This window comes from Symphodus melops (assembly GCF_947650265.1).
Source record: "Symphodus melops genome assembly, chromosome: 17".
Taxonomy (NCBI): domain Eukaryota; kingdom Metazoa; phylum Chordata; class Actinopteri; order Labriformes; family Labridae; genus Symphodus; species Symphodus melops.
In genome coordinates, this window is record NC_136707.1 from 22,096,565 (window position 1) to 22,110,637 (window position 14,073).

Below are 14,073 nucleotides of genomic sequence, written 5' to 3' on the forward strand. Positions count from 1 at the left end.
TTTTTTTTTATCTGTGTTAAAGAGTAAAGTATGGTTTTTAGATTAGGACACATCCATGAAGAAACTTCTTCTTCTACACTCCCTCCTGACTTCATGATCAATGCAGAGCAGTAATATGTTCATCAAACAGCCGCTTCGCCTCACATTATTGAGTTTCGGCACCTTTTGCAACTTGTTCACTTTTTCTTTTATTGGGTGCAAAAGGACATTCAATCACATGGCAGAGAGGTGACTTTAAAACAAAGATAGCAAACACATTTGTCTTTTTCTCGTGTCCCTCGTTATCTGTGCTGCTAGTGAGCTGTCAGTGACCAAAAAAACAACAGACATTGTCCACAGGCAGAAGCACGTGTACTTCTTACAAGAAGGCCATTCACTTAAAAAAAAAAAAAAAAAAAAAAAAAAAGCATTCCTACAAGCTTTTCTTTTTGTTCATAATTCGCTGCTAATGGACAAAAATCATAAGCAGAAAAAAAAAAAAAAAACACTTTCTACAGAATAAAGACTTCTCTCGGTTTTACATTGAAACATCGACAAAGACACTCAAAAGAGGAACAATCACAAATATGTTGGCAACATTTCCAACGAGTCCTAAAAATATTGAGTATGCGTCCTCATCGTGAAAACATTCTGCGCTGTCCTGTAACCTGCTGCATTTCTACTTAACTGCATTTTCAAATCAAAACATCCATCCAAGCTTTTTTTTTAGCCTGTGAGGAAACTTCAGTGTTCAGACTAAAGTTTGAGTCTTTGTTGCCCCTTCAACATTGTTTCTAAAGAGACGGCAGCACCATGCTTTAAATCAGCATTTTACTGTCAGTCGAATACAAAATCTGTGAAACAAAATGTCCGCCACAATATTAAGAAGTAACATAAATTAAGCAGCAAATAGCATCGAGTTTATTCACTAAGCGGTGACAATGAATCCATTAATTCCCACATTCTCTTAACAAATGTATATCCATTGATTAAAATATTTAACTTGTGCAGTGAGAGGCATTTAAAAGTGAAATCCATCTGACATTGACATTCATGATGTCCACAGAGTGCTACCATTTGGCATCCTCTCTCCGTCTTCAAATTAATCGATAATGACACAGTTAGCTTCGGCTGCTAGCCGCTGCCCTCACAGCACAGATAATTACTACCCAGATGAGGATTTAAGGATTGTCCTTGAAGGTCAATTCCAGTCCCTGCCCCTCTCAGGGCTCTGGGCTCGGGCCCACTGCTCTTGTCTATACGCCAGTCCCGGGCAGCTGTCCGACATCGCTATTAACCTGAGCGGAGCCAGCCCGTTCCATAAAGCCGTTTGGGACATGGCAGCTGCTCAAGGGGCAGAGAGGTATTAAGCGTAGATTGACAAGAATGAAAATGTCCTCTCTCTCTCATAATCTCTGATCTTTTTACACGCAAGATGAGCCATACGCACATGAACACACACACACACACACTTATGTAATGTCAGAGTGCTGCATTGGCTTGTTTGGATGCTCCACATGCACCCTGTGTAGTGACAGAAAGCATGCACCGTCACTCTCAGAACTGACTTTCACTCACTGGCCGAGCTCATGCATGAAATTTAGACATTCTGACGCGTTGGGATGTCTCAAAATAACCATCCACACGGGTTTGCTCTCGACCACTTTGAACTTTGGAGCATCCACCTCATTTCATCGGTGCCTCATTGCTCTTTAAACATCAGCGAGCTCACAGCGTGTAGTATGCACTCCCGTGTTACGCAGAAAACAGTGTTCCTCAGCACATCAAAGCTTGCTCCAGCTCACATTCACCACGGATACAGTGCAGCATTGTCAGAAGCAGAAATCAAACCAAAAAGAGCTTCTGTTTTTTTTTCAAAGAGGTGTCAAAATGAAAGCTGATCTACTGACGAGATAACACAGAATGACAGGAGGTCACATCAACGCAGCTGGCTGATGCAACAGCATAGCTTCTTCAGATGAGCAGACTCCTGCGTTCTCGGGCTTCAAACTGAACTGACACATCAACATATGAGTCCAATAAACATTGAGTCTTCGAATCTATGCAGTCAGAGCATTAATATGTGGAGATGTTGCACTGCTGCCCTTCCCTGTGGGGGTTTTCACTGCAGCAGCAAAGTCAGAACGCACGTTTCTTACATCAGATCCTTTAGGAGTCAAACGCACGATCCTCGCAAATCTCCAGAGCGGCTTTACTCGCACCACCAAACACTTCAACGTTAGCGTCAATCCAAGGAACCACGTTCCCCGGCATGTACGCGGAGCAGTTAGCCAGACCCACGATGTCCACAGGCCGCAGCACCCGGTCCCACATGTTGAACTGGCTCAGCTCGCCCACAAAGGCCTGGGTGGCGTCAAAACGACCTCCGACGATGTCCTGCAGAGAGAGACAGAAAAAAGACGGTTTCTAAGATTTAAAGCACATTAAAATTAATACTGAAACCGTTGATATAAGGTACGAAAGCATCACAAGCAAGAGAGGAGAAACGGTACTTTAGTGATCGACATCATGTTCTCAAATGAGGAGTAATTATTAACCCAGCCGTACGACGTCTCGTTTTGTGTCCGTGCCAATGAGAAGGCAGCAGGTCGGTCCTCAATACACAAAAACCATCTGACAAATCTTGATATTCGATGTCCTGAAGATGACCGGAAAATGTCAAATTGTACACAGCAATAGATTTGTAAGTTTTCAGGTTTTGTTTAAGAATAGACGTTGGGTTTCTCTATAACGAAAAACAAAGATGTCCGCACGCTGTAACTTTGTCCATAAACAAGCAAAACACAAAACAGATTGCATCCAGGCCTGACCCGAAAAGCTGAAAATCTCACATAGTCTCACGTGGTCAAACATGACTTTCAGGTAACCAATCAGGTTTTTGGACTACTTTACAGTACAGAGAAACAATGAAAGTAAAGGCTTTGGATGACGGTGTGAGGAAGCTTTTTGCTTCCTCCTTCTGTCAGCTCGCTTCCCAATTGGCTCGTTTTTAAAATCCATTTAACTGTAAATGTTACAGGACATCAGCTCGTAAAGATTAATTACAATCAAGAGCGCCGCTACGTTTTTTTTTTCTTTGTTTTTTTCAGCTCCTCACTGAATCTGTGAAACGTAAACATACTTTCATTAAAATGAAGCAAACTGCAAAAACGTGTTTTTTAAGCATTCTGCCACTTTAAGATATGTAAGTGGTGTGCAATCTGTAATACTGTGCAACATGCTGCAATCTCACCTTGACTGAATGGCAACGCATTCCTGCGTTAGTTAATGGCTCTCTATGGAGATTAATCGTTTCTCACTGTGCATTTCTGACGACTATGCAATAAGCTGTCATGGAGGATGCAGCGAGAATAACCGGCTAACATGGCTCCCAAGGCTCCCAGGTGCAGTTAAGAGGCAGATGAATGAGGTAATATTGAAAGGGACGATGTAGCGTGAGAGCAGCCTCTGTGCCTCGTCTCCCCGGCGCCCTGCTCTGCGCCTCAGGCACTGCGCTCAGGGAGGACGACACGCAGGGAAAAACACACACACTCCACCACCTATGCTTCTTGTCGTGCTCTCACCTGCTCCTGGCCCAGGATGATCACCCCTCCAGGTTTAATTGGGTGCCAGGGGGCCAGGTTGTCCCCGGTGCCTAGACGCTCTCCATCTTGGTAAGCCTCCCAGAAGCCGTCTCTGGTCGTCCAGGTGATGCAGATGTGATGCCAGCGCCCGTCGCTCACCGACAGAGGAAGCTGGGCCACCTGGGAAGTATAGTTGCCAGCAGAGGGTGAGTGACATTATGTTCAGGGAGGAAGGCCAAAGAGCGAGGAGACGGGAGGAGGGCGAGGGGGGTTAAAATTAGACAGGAGAGGTTTGAGAATAATTACGACACGTTAGAAACAAGGACAGCAATTAGAAGGCTCGGCGTTTCAAAGAGAAGTCTCCAGATGCAACGTATATAAAATTCAGATTACCCAGGTGACATCAAGGGAGAGAACATCCTTCAAAGCAGACGTGTAGCTACCAGCAAAAACAGTGTCCTCTTTCGCTGTCCTGCTTTGTTCACGCATCAAAGAAAAACAACTGGTTATTTTTCCAGCCAGTGACATCATCGTCCTCTGAGGATCAGAGCGACACGTGAGATTTTGGAGTGTGTAACTCATTAGCCTTTTTTCCTTATGAGCATATCTTGTTGCAGCTGCAGAGCGTTTTAATCCTAAAGCTCATCGTAACATCCAGTGAAAATAAAATACAAACCTCCTTTTAATTAAACACAGAGTCGACCTGGTTAAGGATCCACAGGTGGCATCTGGATCTAAACCACGATGGGGACGACACGGATCACTGATCTCTCAGAGCTGCAGAGTCTGCACCTCGCTGACTGTTTAAACATTCAGGATCCTAAACTGAAACAAATTCTTTTCGAATATTCTGCAGCGTTTAAAGTATGTGACAGCGGTGAGGTTGTGTACACACAGATAGAGCTTAATATTTAAAACATCCACGAGGCACAGATCCTTTTTCTTGCTTGTGTGTAACTCTGGATCTGATATGATCGTTTGAAACACCACAACTTACATGCAATCTGTTTTCAACCAAGTCAGATTTAGCCTACTTTCATATCTGGTCCTTAATCCAATATAGGTCACTTTTTTTTTTTTTTTTTTTGGCAATGAAATCCAAGTCTTCAACTTTGGCGTCACTCTGAGGGACAATGATCATAGTTCTGCTGGAGCAGGATGGGAGGGATCAAGGTCATTTTAGATCATCATGAAAAGCTTCCCTTCGTGCTGTGCTGCACGTGTCATGTTTTCTTTGTTCTTTTGCACATGCAATCAGTTCACACAGGCCAAAAAACTTATATGGAGATAAAAATAAAAAAAAGGATCCAAGAAAAATAATCTTAATTGAGCATGTGTCAGTGTGAGCCAACATTTATTATTCAAGCACCTTAACTGGTGTCTCTGCTCGCTATGAAATGTCCAAGTGTCTGCTGTGAAAAAAGACCTATAATGTCATCTCCTGTGGCATTTTGTTCTTCAGCTCCGATAGACTGTGAGTAAGGTTCTGCAGAGAATCGTGAAATGATTTTAGAAGGTCATGAATAAAGGGATAAGTCTGTAAATGATCTCCTTGTGCGTTGTCAAAGAAAAACACATCGACCATATACGTGTGCTCGAGTGCTGTTTGGAATAATCCCGATTCATCTGCGCAGAATTGCTTGATTTCGTCTTTAATTTGGAGGCTGTTGGTCCAGTTTACGCTTGTTTGTGCACATCAGACTGAATACGCACGCTTGCCAAAAGAAGTCATTTTTAGTGTCGTACAAGACGGTTTGAATCCGTCTCGGCTGAAGCTGCTGGCAGCCACGTTAGAGTTGAGAAATGCAGATGTCATGTTTTCTTGCTTTGGATTAACGTGACTCATCTACAGGTTTCCTGCAGAAAGAAACTGACCTTCTTAATTATCACACTTCATAACCATAGAAATTATAGCTCTTCACAGCGAGGCACAAATGTGAAATAGAGATAACCTTGCACTTTTTAATACTGCCGAGAAAGCTTTCTGCCTGCTGCTCACTATGCAGCCAAATCAGCAGCACAAACAATGTGCCCCAGTGGACCCTGTTATCACTGTGAGCGAGTTCAACACATGGATGTGCTGCTGCACATGTGGAAATGATAATAACTTGTCTCACACTTTTGTGCGCCGGCTGCTTCATTTCACTCTTTCTTGTAAGTTATAACTTCCTTTTCCCGGGATCATTGTGATCTTTCTTATCAGCTCTCTATCACCTCCAAAAGCTCTGCAGAATTTCTATTTCCAACCCTTTTTTTCCCCCCCCTCTCGTTCTCGCATCCCTTTCCCCTACCAGCTCTCTCTCTCATCTGTCTGACTTGAACACATGTATAATGCATGGTGAAGGGGAAACTGTGAGGAGACCTGCCTGTGCCAATAAGAGCCAGTGTAAACAAGACAGTGAGGGGGGGAAAGAATCCTTTCCAGAGCTGCAACACATTATGAAAAAAAATCTCCCAAATCCAACATTTCACCGCTGCAGAGGCATCTGTGCCGCTGGGGATAACAAGAAAATCTGGTATTACAGCCGAAATCAGCATAACAATTACAACAATTCAGTTCGGTTTAAGGATAAATGTCATCAAACATTCATGTATGTTTCTACGATTTTGTTTTCTGTCGTATGAACTGAAAACCCCGAGAGCCGACTGAACGCTCGCGGTTTGTGTGGAGCGGCGTGTGCGAGGCGGTGAAGCAATATGGTGTCTGCAGAAAAGCAAAGAAGAGGAGGCGTTTAAACGGGCACACGTGGCGGCACAAGTTCTCTCATGAATGACTCTTATTCTTGGGTGTGTGCAGAATGTGGGTCAGTCACATGAAATGTTTATAAGGTGCAAAATTAAAAATTCAGCGCTGATGGTCAGTTCATCTGTCGTTTTTATTTTTGTGCTCAGATGTTCATGTTGTGTTTCACAGCGCAGAGCAGACCGACATGAACACATTAAGAAGGAAACGCGTTCATGCCGTCTTTGCTTTAATTAGCTGATCTATGCAGCCATCCAGCACACGTCGCCGCCATGCAGGCAATTAGAAAACCAATCTGAGCTCCTGACTCAAAAACTGTCTCTCTTTAGAAAATCAGAGCACGAATCAGACAATGAATAAACTATGAATAATCAAAGCTTATGACGGCGTTCAACAGGCCTCTTGCACCTTTGGGCGGTTGTAATGAGTCAGGCTCATCAAACATGTAACGTTTTGGACAGACTGGACTTTCCCTTCAGGGTGCTTTAAAGGACACACTTGCGTCACAGCGGACCGACAAGGCAGGTTCATTTTCAGGGCTCCTTCAAATGCCGTCTTTCTTCCTTGGCTAAGAAGGATCCATTGGGTGCGTCCTTCATGACTCAACCTAACCTGAAGGATGCATCCTTCGTAGCCTGCGTCATTTTCAGGACAAGCCCATGAGGGGACCCGTCCTTTAGAGCAAGGATTCAAAAAAGCATTGAATCATCAAGGTCTTCACAACACGCTGACCAAGTTGGACCCATAATTAAATCTAAACAGCTGAACTTATTTTGAGCTACAAGAGGATTTTGGAAATGAGACATATGACTACCAACATTCTTGTTTTTTTCTGCTATAGTCTCGTGTGCAAACAAATATATAATAACTTTCAATATTTCGATTTACGTGTAAAGGTTGGTTTACGTTTCAAGCGGCTTCAGCCAAAATCTAAAGAGAGAAGGAGCCCGACAGAACAATGTAAGCAAAGCAGGTGTTTCTCATAAAGTACTCACCTTATCATTGACGAGTAGCTCGATGGGGTTGTTCCCCCACTCGATGAGGACTATCTCGTTGGCCTGGCCTGGCACGCCATAAGAAAACGGAGTTCCTATGCCCGGACTGGCGCTTGACTTGAGCCACATGCAGACGGTGAACGCGTACATTTCTGGGAGGCTCTTCTTGATGCGTCCGTACAAGTAGTTTGTACGAAGAGGGAGAGACACCTTGAAGTCCTCAGGTGACTTGAAGGCACTGTTACCTGTTTATAAAGAAGGAGAACATAAAGTCACAGCTTCACTGAGATGATTTGATCTTGTCAACAAAGTCTCAAAGTGCCTAAGGGAGATGAAAATAGAATTTAAATAAACATCTTGCTGTTAGCAAAGTAAAAAAAAAGTGTACTACTAAAGTGTTACAGTGCTACTAATCAGTTTGCCAGAGTCAAGACCAGTTAGCAGGTTAGCAGCGAGCAAACTGGTTCAGATAGAAGAGATGGTACCCGACCTAAAAAGCCTGAGCTATACCCAGAAAGGTTTGAAGACAGATGCAGAGTTGGCTAAACACTGAAGCTACCGAGTCTTCAAAAAGGAAACCTGTGTGCATGTCGACTCTAAGGAGGAGGGGGCAGAGGGAGACAGCTCCCTCCAATGATTTCAATTTGGACCACAGTACCAATTTTTAATGCTAAAAGTCAAAATTACATCATGCTTTTTCTTTCTTTACTAAAGTCATCTCAGAGTGCACATGCTCTTTTTGTAACATCAAGAAACTTGCAGTTCAACATTTTCAAGGCCCGGCGTCTCCAACATAAAGGGTCTGGATTTCCTTTTGTCAAACATAACAGAGGAGGAACTAATCCTTTTGGTCACACAGTTCAGCTCAGACACCCAGACTTTATTTTTTCCAGGGAACCATTTCCCCACCTAAAGCTGCTGCCAGGATACAACACCCCTCCACTGTTTGTTTTTTCATTTTGCTTTTAATATTTCCTGAAATAAAAAGAAAACACTGAGCAAACAGACTCAATAGTACATCAAGGGAAGTGGAAGTGACACCAGACAACTTTGGTAACCTAGCAACATTCAAAGCGCCAACTAGGAGAGTTCTGAAAAATTGAGGTTGTGGGCACTGCTATGCAGAAAATGCTGTTAATGGACACAGGCCGTTAAATGAATGCTGCCGTTTGCATACAGCTTTTTGAATGCCATGCTTCAAAATGGACAGGATTTTATTTTTATTGAAACAACACGATGAATCCTGACTATTGTTGCGCGCTGACAGTTGCTCAAAGGACTTAAAAACGGATAAGCTGGGGCGGATGGCGATGTTAGTAGTTTTGCAGGTACTCATGGGATATTACAGGTCATCCTCTGGGGAACATGGATGTCTGGAGCAATTTGCAAGCAATCCATCCAATAGCAGAACAGATTTTTCTTGTTCATTTTGTTGGATGAAGAGAGAGAGGATAACTAACCCAGTCCGTTCCACAGTTGTGGTTTTATTTCATTCTGGACCAGAGTGACCGACTTAGGATCCCTGAAGCAACGCTGCTGGCATCGCTGAAGAACAACAAGCGTTTTGATTATTATTTAAAAGGCTTTGTGCTGTTATGATTCATATCGGTTCAGCTGCGGCTAAATGCATCCCCTCTTTTAGCTGTTGCAGCTTGTGGGTCAGTGGAAGAAAGCTTACAAGAGTTTTTATATCTTAAAGAGACCGAATGCAGTAAACACGGATGCTAAATTAAGCATGATCAAAAAAAAAGTCAGACGGACAGAGAGAGGAAAGCTCAATGAAAATTTAAAGAGAAAAAGATCATAAAACAGGAGCTGCACACACACACACACACACACACACACACACACACACACACACACACACGCACTCCTTTGCAGTGGTTTGGTCTAAAGAAACACGTTACATTTTTTAATAGGATTGAACCACAGTTTTATCTCAGTTGAGCAGAGTAAAAGCACAAAATCACTGATTTCATGTTAAAACCTTAAAGTAACATTAATTAAGGATTTGGTTTTGTGCACTTTGGCGCCGACCGATGGTCTCTAAGTGCAATTGCACTTTCGTAAAAACACACACAGTGCTCGAACGCCTCCCCCTCAAAGATAACGTGCATTTGTTGACAAACAGAGGGCGAAGACGTTAGCATCCAAAGCACCATGTCGACTGAAAAGCTTCAGCATTAGCAGCTGTGCAAGCAGCTAACGGTTTGCATGTGAAGTATGACTGTATTCGACTGTTGCTGGGAAGTCTACACCATGTCAGTGGTCAACAAGGAGAGAGAGAGAATTTGTGAGAGAGGGATGACATGCAGAAAAGAAGCCATAGATCGTACTTGAACCAGGCCACCAGCCTGGAGGGCAATAGCCTCCGTACATGGGGCGTGACCGAACCGCTAGGCCATCTGCGCCCCAAGAGACAACTTTACTAATTTATTTGTATGCAATCTTGTGACTCTCTGCACCTGGTAAAGATGCTAAACATGTGACAATGACAGACATAACAACGCAGCCAAACTTAACATACCCTGCATTCGGATTCAATCAATCAACCTTTATTTGTAAAGCACCAATTCATAACAAACGTTGTCCTGAGACACTTTACAAAAAGCAGGTAAAACACCTTGCTCTTTGTTACATAAACAACAAACAGGACTGTGAACTCGTGCCACAAAGCCGTGAACGCTTCTCGCCAGATGACCGGGGCCTGAGGCCAAAGTTACATAGTCTCCCTTCGTCGTTTCCCTCCCGTCGTGCAAGCTTACATGTTGTTGCATTAACACAAGGGCTAAGGTGGAAGTATGGAAAGAAAGAAAAAAGACTATGACGGGTCTTACATAAAGGATATTCCTCTCCAACACACTCCTCATTCATGCTGTTCTTCTACAACCTTAATTCCTAACCTCTAAGGATTGTGGGGGTGCTGGACGCTATCCCAGTACTCTTTGTTGTAAGCCCCGAGCGGGAGTACAACCAGAACATGTTACTAAGTCATTGCATTGCTTTCATTGGCTGAGAAAAGCCTAATTTTTCCTGCTAACAAAAATCCAACATCACCGGAGACTTGAATCGTCACCTTTCTGGCACCACTGTGATGTGAATTCAACTGAGTAGAGCTGAAAAGGCCAGTGTTTCTTGTCGGGCTTATATTGACTCATCTTGTCGTACATGTGGGTGCTGTTTGGCTGACCTTCTGTAATTTCAAGTAATTAACTTTGGTTAAACCTCCAGCAGCCACTGACTCAGCTGACTGAGACTCTGGGGACATGAGTCTGCAGGAAATGTCCAGTGAGCGATGAGATAATCTTATTTTCCTTAAGGCAGAAATATTTGGACGTCCATCTTCAAAGTGATACCCCGGAGTGAGGACATCTCTCTAATATTTATTAAAGTCGTTATGAACTCAGTGTTGCTTTCCAAGCCTGTTTTTTTCCCCAAAAACAGGAGCTGCTCCAAGAATGGCTCTAAGAAAACACTTTGCTGTGAGGTTTCAACTTGCATCATCAGAAATGTTCACAGGGATTGACTAATTAGTGTTAAATCTAGTCGACAAAAAGAAAAGTCTGGATTATTTCTAGCCAACAATTCCCAGCACCCATTGTCTGGCTTACTTTTCTCCAGCTCGGTGATCCTCTCCAGCAGGGAATTGAGAGTGCTCTCGGTGCGTTGGCGGTGGGCCGCTGTTTCGTTGTAGAGCTGGCTCTTCTCCTCCTCCAGCTCAGCCACCTTCCGGAGAAGCTGCGTCTCCAGCGCCCCCAAACGATGCCGCAGCAGATCCCTCAGCTCCGGTGGCAGGGGGGCCAGGGCCGACACACCCCCGACTGACACATTCGTGGTGGGGAGACGCAGATTCTGCTGCTGGAAGATGAGAATAGAGCAGAAAATAGATAGATAGATAGATAGATAGATAGATAGATAGATAGATAGATAGATAGATAGATAGATAGATAGATAGACAGGCATTTAATCCTGTGCACTCAACCAGATGTTCAGTCTCCATAAAGACCCAGATTTGCAGTGGTTGTCTGATCTTCTCTTCATTTTGGCTCTGATCCTTTTAGCACCATTGTTTTTGATACAACAATATCAAAATGAAGACGTGTGACCCCGTGGTCCGATTTTGATTGGTGACCTGCCAAGCACCCATGACTAGGCGGGATGTTTTAGGTACAGTAGGCGTCACCTGTGACATCGCCCAAGTTTTAACTGCGCTGCTAACGGCCTTCAGTCTTCAACCTCACTTTCAGTTTCAGGCAAGTTCACAGAGTTTAATGAATATTTTCTGACTAAATAAAACTCTCTTGTAGTCATGGTGTTGATGGCCGACCATGCAAGCAGTAGCAAGATCCTGCATGTAATTGTTGAGTTTTGCAGATGGCTTTGATTAGTGAGAGAGGTCTTGCTCCGGCGGGAGCCATATGCAACACCACTCATGCAATAATCATTATGCTAAGAAGATGCAGATCAATAGATATGTAATTAAAATGCAATATAATATGTATGCTCCCAGCTTCAGTATATCCTGATTTGATCAGGGTATTAAAGCGTCCAATCAAGGAGAGAGGGAGAGGGTGAAGGGGGAGAGGGAGGGGAGATATGGGAGATATGGATGGATCAGCAATGCAGCATACAGTACACAAAAATAACCTTGAATTTAAATAAAGAATATTGTGCTTAGTGATGGAATGAGGGCTGGCAGGGGGGTAGAAATAATGGCAGGAGAGATCAGTCTGTGGATTATATCCACCTTTTAGAGTATGTAAAGCATTTCATTATGGGTGACCTGAATATCAGCTGGGATCTCTGAGCCTGCTTCAATTAATGCAGCACAGCGGAAGAAGAAGCAAGGTCTCCTGGGAGTGAACAAAGAGCTGGTGTGAGATGCAAAAGATCTCAGGTCAAGAGGAAAATAAGCAAGTACTTCACCATGAAGTGTGTGATTCAGTGTTACAGCTGTAGTGCTCTGATGGGGGTGAAATCTGAATGAGTTAGTTTAGCTGCGGTGAATAATGAGTCTCCTGACTGCAAACAAAACATTATGTGAAACACACAGTACTCATGCATTATTCAAGGTTGCATCTGAAATCCTTGAACATGTATGATAACACCTTCGACGTGTTTTTGTTGCTCGTATCTTCACGATGATTCTCGTGAAGAGGGTTGCACCATTTCACCAATATTCAAAGGTTAAAATCCCAGTTGATGTGACATGCGCATTGACCCTTTGATCTGACAGGTTTCCTGCAGCGCTATGAGCCTATAATCAGATATGTGCTGCTTTATGTTGCGTTAGTGAAGCTTTATTTGCTGATTTAAAATGTTGGAGTGAACACAAGAAAAGTGATTTATCTGTGACTTTACGCACAAGCAGTATATTTGTCATCTTACCTCCAAGTTCTCCAGCCGACCCTTCAGACTCTGCATGGTCTTGCCCAGCTGGTCGATGGTCTCGCCGGGGTCCCGGGGCAGGTCCCCCATGGTGTTCTTGCCGAGCTCCTTCCGTCTGGAGCCCTGACCCCGGGACTTGCCCTGCGTCGACTCGTCTGCTGCCGCCTCGCAGCGCGCCAGCTTGGAGTTGAGCTCCTTGATGGTCCCCTGCTGGCTCACGAGGGTCTCCTTCTGCTGCAGGATGGTTTCCCGGAGCTGGATGATCGTGTTCCGCAGCTCGTCCTCCACGGGGGTGCTACTCTGAACGCGGTTCCCGGTAGTACCGTATCCGCAGCCCGGCTCCGCTCCCGGGGGAATGGCGTTACAAACGAAACGGCTACCTGTGGAGTCCTGGCTCCGCACCGTGCGTCCGCTGACCAGGTACAAAAGTCCGACGAATAAAGTCAGCATCCCGACTGGTTACAGATAATCCAAGTTTTAAAGGAAAAACAAATGCTCCCCAACTACAGACTAAACCTGTTAAGTGTCCTGGAAAAATAATCAAATAAACTTATTTCGAAAACAACCCAAAAACGGCGGCGACTATGGACATGTTTAGTATCCAACGTGTCATAAAAAGACCAGAAAAGTAAGTTTATCGCGTGACTGCTAAAACAAATGAAGAAGAAAGGAATCTGCAGAAGAAAAACCATCAAATCACACATCTATTATACCACATGGTCGCTCCAGTTTGTAAATCACACGAATCAATCTAAACCATACACGCAGCAGGTGAAAATTCAGTCGAATGAAATCAAAATGTGTAAATCTCCTTTACTGGGTACAACAACAAAAAAAAGTTGTCAATGTTAAGATTAAAAATCCTCAGAAGGTTGCAGAGACGTAAGTTTCTCCCGTCCTGTGTCTCGGATTGTTGGATTGTCAGTGTGTGTGCGCGCGGAGCTGAGAAGACAGCGACGCTGCTCCAAAAGATTATGATGGGAAGTTGCGCACTGGCGCTTCCACTCATCGTCCGCGCGCTCCGGTTATTCAGCTTCAGCCTACGTCATCACGGACTCTCAGAGGACAAGAGTTATGCTATGTCCCATTGATTTTTGATGACCCGTTTAAATGCTCTGAAGCTTAAATGTGTTATAGAACAACCCGTGACGAAGGCGCTTTTTTAATTGTTGCCTCTTTTTATATCCTGATGTACCAATAAACCCCGCACTATGAATATATTTAGATTTACTGTTTGCATATCCTCCAAAAGGGCTCATCTGCCCTGTGGTCAACTGAAATAAACAGTCTAAATGAGAATTATGATGATGTGACAGGAAACACAAAAGAATGTCCTTTCCTCTTCTTTTACTTCCACACAGAAGATATCTGAGAGGCAAAAGGA

The 14,073-nt window shown here is 43.9% G+C and overlaps 1 protein-coding gene across 1 annotated transcript; it reads right to left on the reverse strand.

Moving 5' to 3' along the window:
* nptx2a (neuronal pentraxin 2a) lies at positions 1-13,647 on the reverse strand. Its single transcript, XM_079367311.1, has 5 exons — positions 12,690-13,647; positions 10,913-11,159; positions 7,302-7,546; positions 3,564-3,743; positions 1-2,376 (listed from the first exon to the last, which is right to left on the reverse strand). The coding sequence occupies exons 1-5, from the start codon at positions 13,137-13,139 to the stop codon at positions 2,149-2,151; spliced, it is 1,350 nt and encodes a 449-aa protein (XP_079223437.1). The 5' UTR covers positions 13,140-13,647; the 3' UTR covers positions 1-2,148.
* Between the last annotated feature and the right edge of the window lie 426 nt (positions 13,648-14,073).

Excerpts from the sequence above, each read along its gene's own strand:
- nptx2a (XM_079367311.1), bottom strand. The coding sequence starts at position 13,139 with ATGCTGACTTTATTCGTCGGACTTTTGTACCTGGTCAGCGGACGCACG. Across the intron at positions 7,547-10,912 it reads GATCACCGAGCTGGAGAAAA|GTAACAGTGCCTTCAAGTCA; the intron begins GTAAGCCAGACA and ends CTTTATAAACAG. Across the intron at positions 3,744-7,301 it reads AGCTACTCGTCAATGATAAG|GTGGCCCAGCTTCCTCTGTC; the intron begins GTGAGTACTTTA and ends TATACTTCCCAG.